The 6494-nt window shown below is 41.4% G+C and overlaps 1 protein-coding gene across 1 annotated transcript in view; it reads left to right on the top strand.

Moving 5' to 3' along the window:
* The first annotated feature begins 71 nt into the window (after positions 1 to 71).
* The window catches only part of TBK1 (TANK binding kinase 1), a 32236-nt gene continuing 25813 nt past the window's right edge, over positions 72 to 6494 (top strand). The window contains exons 1-3 of the mRNA XM_074902955.1: positions 72 to 159; positions 4283 to 4403; positions 6141 to 6281. Of these exons, the coding sequence (XP_074759056.1) occupies positions 4317 to 4403; positions 6141 to 6281 (228 nt within the window). The 5' untranslated portion in view covers positions 72 to 159; positions 4283 to 4316. The remainder of the gene's footprint in view (positions 160 to 4282; positions 4404 to 6140; positions 6282 to 6494) is intronic.

Genomic DNA, 6494 nt, shown 5'->3' with positions numbered 1-6494 from the left:
GGCGGCCGCGACTCCGGCCCGGGCGCCCCTCGGCCCTCAGGCTCCGGCCGCGCCGCCCCGGGCGGGGAAGGGCCGGGGCGGTGCTTCTGCCGCCCCGCCTCCCCGGCAGGAAGCCGGAAGCGTCCGCGGCGCTGGGCAGGCAGGGCGAGAGGCGGCTCGGTGCGTGGGGCCGGGGTCGGTGGGCAGGCAGGGCGGGGCGGGGGGCCGCCGTGTCCAGCCGAGCCGAGGTGGGCGCTGGCGGCGCGGAGGAAGTCGCTCCCTCTTCGCGCCGCCGCCGGAGCGAGGCGGTTTCGGTTTCCCGGGGCGGCAGCGGGGCCTTCCCGGGAGCTGCCGCCTCCCGAGGAGGGTGGCGGGCGACGGAGCCTCCCCGAGGCAGCAGCGGGCCCGGCTGTGCCGGCTGCCCCCTGGAGCGACCCCCGGCCGGGGTGGGTGAGGCGGTGGCCGGCCTGTGGCCTCTGCGGTGTACCCGGGCTCTCCCCCTGCCCCGCTCTCGATGACTTTTATCCCCGTAAATGTCGCAGGCCGTTGTTGATGCGACCCGTCAAAATTACTTTAATAATTAGAAGAGGAAAAAAAAAAAAAGCGAAGCGTGTGTTTGCCGGTGGCTTGTATAAAGCTTTCCTCAGGTAGCGGCATCGCCTTCGTGGTTATAGAAGTTGTTAAAGTTTTACCTCTGGAGGATGTCCTGTTGTGGCGATGAGCTCCGGCACTGCCCTCCGAACGTGGGGCTGGCGGGGCCGCTCAGGCAAGGCCGTGGCCCTCCATAGCTTCCCAGCCGCTGCCGTCCCTGACAGGAGCCGAGCCCACTTGGCCCGTTATGGAGTGGAAACGCCACGAGCAGTGGTGATGAGAAGCGCTGGAGCCAGGCTTGCCCTTTGTTTTGTGGGCCTTTGGGTGCGTGTTCTGCTTTGTATGGGTTCAGGCAAGCACCTTGTGTGGCCCAGGGCAGGGTGTTTTGATAATTCTGATACTAGCTATTGGACTGGAAGCTCCTGGAAGGAGGTTAGGTGAAGAAAGCAGTGGTAGGAAGCAGGGATTTTGGGGGGAGGAACTTATTTTCTAGGCATTAAAAGAGGGCATACAGAAAAATATAAAACCTTCTTGTTTACCAGACTGTCTAATGCTAATGTAACATTTATTTGGAACCTCAGCACCTTGCCTGTCGGCTTTGGCGGTGTATAGCATCTTGGCTGTAGACAGAAAGAGCCTTCACTTTAACTTCCTCATCGGTCCCTACTTGTCTGGTGATTGTACATTGCAGATGTTAGAAGGGGAAGTATCTGCTTTGTGTGCGTATTCCACGTGCCTGAGGTAACAGCAAACTTCTTCGTATTAGAAGCAGACAGTACTCCTGCTTCAAAGCATCGGGAGTTTAAAAAATAAATCTCATTAGCAATGCAGTCTTTTTCTATTACAATCCTCCCTGCTGACAAGTAAGTAGCAGCATCACCAGAAACAGAAAATATTTTTTAAAACCCACAGAAAAGCAGCCTCCAAGCCTTTGAAATGCTCATGAGTCATAGGGGACAATAAATCAAATTGCTGGTAGGAGAAATACATTTAGATACACGTAAGGAACTTCATGATCGCCTGATATCTGACATAATGACCATAAATGAGATGTGAAGAAATAGAAAGTTCAGCATTAAATCTAGTGACAGGACCAATTGTACAGTTAGAGATACATATTTTTTTAATATGAAACTCTTAGTGAATTGATTTAGGAAGGTAATGGAAGATACAAAAAGAAAACTTGGCATGCTGAGTGTTTAGCAAAGATCAGTTCTGAATCTGCCTGATAAAGGAAAGGTAGAGAGGTCTAACATGTTATATAAATTATTGAATCAAATTATAATCTGACGATTAAAATTAAAGGTGAATGAGACTTTATGCCTTAAAAGTGGCCTCTGCTAGGGTATATATTTTGTTATTATAAAAATACTACTTTGACAAAAAAAGTGTTATAGTGCCACACTGACTTTGGTTTGGTGCTGGATATGTACCCTGGGATTAATACTGGCATAATTATATCTGTAGTTTTATGAGTGAAAAAACCCATACCTTGAGAACCCGTTAGTGACTTCTTGGGGTTTTTTTTAAAATCCATTGAATGATATTCAAGCTCATCTGTTAAAGACTTTTGTTTTGTTTCCACCCACTGACCTTCAATGCAAATTTAATTAGAAAGTAAGAAGGTAAAGGAAAAGAGATGATCTCATACATAGACTGCCTCATCTTTATCACTTCAGGCAACATAGTAATTCAGTCTCTAATGGGCTGCTAAAATTTTTAGTATTTGAATAGACATCAGAGAAGAAACTCTGTGTTTACTTATTCCTTCTGCATGCTTGCTGTCTGCTTAGAAAGGATTCATCATGTTTCTGTGTCTTGGTATGAGTCTAATGAATGTTGCTTTGAAATAAATTAGAAAATACATGTTTACTGGTAATGTGCCAGCTGGCGTGTTACAAGCAGGATTTGAATTATGAGGAATTTTTTAATTTGGAAATTTTACAAATGGTTTATAGAGTGACCTATGTATTATTTCCGTACAGACTTCTTCCTTACTTTCTATGTCTGCATCATAGATAGCTCTTTGGCATCTACAACAATGCTGGGAGAAGTTATCTTACTCTACTGCTGCAAATTCTCTTGTTGGAGTTAGCTGAGAATTGTAAGGATTTTGAAGCGTGCTGGTGGGTTATTTTAGTTCAGATTTGAGATAAAACCTTTCTTCCCTTCTCTCGCCATTAAGAACTTTGCCTAGATTTTACAAATGGTGTTGCAGCGTGACTCAATATAGTTGAGACTAATGTCAGGTCTTCGCATTTTGTTGTTGCCTTCTGTATACTACGTGTCATTGCTTGGATGTTTTGGGACAGCTTTGCTAGAAACTCCCATCTGGTGTGAGCCAGTAGCTAAATCGAAAGTATGAAATCCGCAGTCGCTACGCATAGAGAAATGTGTTCATGAGAGAGTTTCTGTCTCTGCGGCGTGGGTAGGGCCAGGAGCAGTGCAACGGCGGGTGCTTCAGCTGCCTACTGGGGTGGGATGGGCCATTGGTGCTGCGGAGGCCGGTGTGAGGCTTCCTCCACTCTCCTGTGGTGCACACTGCAAGGCTTCTGGTGGTGTCACCTTGTGCTCCAGGGAGATCTCAAAAAGTGGCAACCACCTTCTCGTAATAAACAAGCACAGGAAATTCTGTCATACCTCTTCTTCCAGTACTTACAGGAAAGGCCTGTTTGTTTCTTTTGAGTATCAGTTAGTTGTTTCTTGCCAGTTAACACAGGCGAATGCAGGGACCCCTGCCAGGCTATGAGGAAAGGCTGCTGCTGTTGGACCTTCCCCTGGTCCAGTTGCCACTTTGCTCTTAATATTCTTTAGATCCAAGAAACTACATCTTTGATCTCAGAGCCTTTCACTAGATTTAATGGCAAAATCAGTTCTTTAAACCAAAAATGTAAGGGTATTCACCTACAGCTCCTGCTCTTTGGTAAGGGGGAAAATCTGTCAGTTCTAATGTGGGGTTTTTTAAATAATTTTGATTTAATCAAACTTCCTTTCTTTTGAATCTATGAAGACCTGAGTATCTGACAGTTTACTTTTCAGGAAGGGTGGTAGGGAAGCCAGGCTGTCCCTCTAGAAAAGATGTGACATACCAAATGTGAAATTCTAGAAATGAGAGAAATGTCCCTTAATTTCTTCCAGTAGTAAGTAGTAGCTGAAAATACTTGTGTTACATTTGACTTTTATCTAGCTCATGTAAAAATAGGTTTTTGTAAGTACTTAGTCCAGTTCCTTTACAGTTGTACTGAAGTGCAACTTCCATAGCCAAAGTGGTCTAAAAGATCTGTATACATATCTGCCATTATCTTTAATGTCTGTTTTTTGGCATATATACCAAATAATGGAATTTGATTGCAGGTCTTGGTTATTTTTAGGTGGTTTTAACTCTTTCCTATAGTTTTTGTTACTGTATCATTTAAACACGGGTGTACAACTGAAAAGGGATTACAAATCTTTCACTTTTCCAGTTGATTTTTCAAATAAAAGTTTGGGTAGTAAAGACCCTAAATGCAGAGAAGTGTTGTGTCTATGGCATTAGTTTTGATTGTTGAGCTTGGTTTTGTTTCTTTGTTTCACCTCTTATTCCTCTACTTCATTGTTCTTAATTATTTCTGTATGTCTTTGGAGTTATGGTGGGGTTTTTTTCCAATTAAAATAAGTCTCTTTCATGTATTTTACTAATTATAATTCAGTATATTTAATCTTTGTTTTTAAGGTGAAAAATAAAACTGTCTAATCAAAGAGCAAAGATGCAGAGCACTTCGAATTACCTCTGGCTGTTGTCTGACATTCTAGGACAGGGAGCTACTGCAAATGTTTTCCGGGGACGACATAAGGTTTGTGAGGAATTACTAATCTGAGTAACATGTAAAACTGAAATTTTTTCATATGTGAGTAGTGTCATGAAATCAGCAAAAAACTGTTCAAGATTTAGGCCTAAAGTAAATACATCTTTGTAACTATTAATACTTAGTTTTTAATCTTTAATAATCATCCATTAAATTAGAGTTCTATACAATTCAGAGGATTTGTTTTTAATATTGTAATATTTGTCCTTGTAAAATATTAACTGTTATTAATTCTTCATTCCTCCATTCTTCGGTTTTATGGAAAAAAATGCTCCTTGCTTAAGAATTTAAATAAGAGTAAGTCTCATCAGCAGGTTTTATTACATGATATGTTATTTTTGTCTTTGTTAAATTCTCTTTTTGTAGTTTTCCGCTGTTCTTTTAAAGCCCATTTTTTGTGATTTTTATGATATTTGTACTGTAAGGGAAATAATCTTAACATATTGTCTTATTGGGTGAAGTCGCTGTTAGTCTTTGTAAGCCAATGCTTCATACATGTCTAGGACACCTGCCTTGAGTAATCAGTACAGAACTGTACATCTCTGAGCAGTTTTGCTGTGTAATTGATACACTGATGTGTATGTTGCAACCTGGGTGAGGAGCTAAAATGACCCTGCTTGTGTAGACCATTCTATTTCTATGAATTTCACGGCATGTCTCACAAAATGAAGATAAGCCTAGTTGTGAAGGTAATGTTCCTTTATAGTAATGACAGTCTGTGTGAATCAATATGGTTATATACAAGGTATAGTGTTTTCTGTGTTCTACATTTAACTGTGAAGCAACACTAAGCAATAATTTAGCAGTTAATGTGCTTTTCTGGGTGAGTGAATTTCAGCACAGAACGATTCCCCTGTAAAGCTTCTGATTTCATGGCTGCATCTCTCATCATCCTCACTAATCTGAGTGCATGACCTGCAGCTCGTTGTCCACAGGAGAAAACTTTTACCAGGGTACTGGTAGTGCATGTAAGTGTGCTGTTCGACACACCTAGTCTAAGCACAAGAAGGCTTTGTTCTTAGAAAGGTCACACACAAGACTGGTTTGCCCTAAGAGGTAGAGGAGTTGCACTGTCAGCTGGTGTTGTGGGTGCCTGAGCATATTAGGGCTTAGCCCCACCTGAGAACTTAAGTCTCTGATAAAGCTCATGACAGTGCTCCTGTCACTTATTATGTGGGTTTGAATTGCTTCAGTATTTTGCATGAGTGGTATGTAGTGCTCAACACTGCTTTCTTTTGAAAAAAAAAAAAAAAACAGTATAAAAAAACAATAAAGAAAAAGAGAACAAAATTCAGCTTCCAAAAGTTGTCTCTTAATTTAAGCAAGCCAGGATTCTCAACTGTAGTACATGCACCTCACTTACTGATGTGTGCAAGTGGCTTACGTCTTGCAGAAATTTTCAGCTAAGTTTATGGTTCATTTTCGTAGCCTTTCTTATGCTAACTATTCTTTTTTTTAAAAGCACTTAGATTTTGTGGGCTAATGTTGAATTTCCATTCTGCTAGTCTGTTTGCTTCTAGTCTATATTAAACTAAACCAGTACATACGTAAATATTTTAGCAGAATCCTAATTTCCACCTTAACACAAAATACTATTTTGAACTGTTTCTGATCCGGGTATGCTCATATGTACAAGAGAAGATCTCAAAATGCTTGGATAGTGGGTTTGTGTACCTTTGCAATCTTAAGCTTCTGTTTGATTAGTAATTTGTTTGTTTTGAACAGAAAACTGGGGATTTATATGCTGTCAAAGTATTTAACAGTATAAGTTTCCTTCGTCCTGTGGATGTTCAGATGCGAGAATTTGAAGTATTGAAGAAACTAAATCATAAGAACATTGTCAAATTGTTTGCCATAGAAGAAGAGGTAATGAATTGTTGTAGTTATGATCAGAGATGCATGGTAGCAATGTGTAGCATAGTACAGTAACTGTCTTTTTGCTTTATTCTTGACTATAGAGGATAAAGTTACATTTTTTAAAGAATGGTAACATATATAATAATATAAATACTATGACCCAACCAACATCTTTTTTTGGTTTGTTTTGTTGTTGTTGTTGACAGACTATGCTTGCTTTCA

This window comes from Athene noctua, chromosome 3 (assembly GCF_965140245.1).
Source record: "Athene noctua chromosome 3, bAthNoc1.hap1.1, whole genome shotgun sequence".
Lineage (NCBI taxonomy): Eukaryota > Metazoa > Chordata > Aves > Strigiformes > Strigidae > Athene > Athene noctua.
This window is presented reverse-complemented; position numbering and strand designations above follow the sequence as displayed.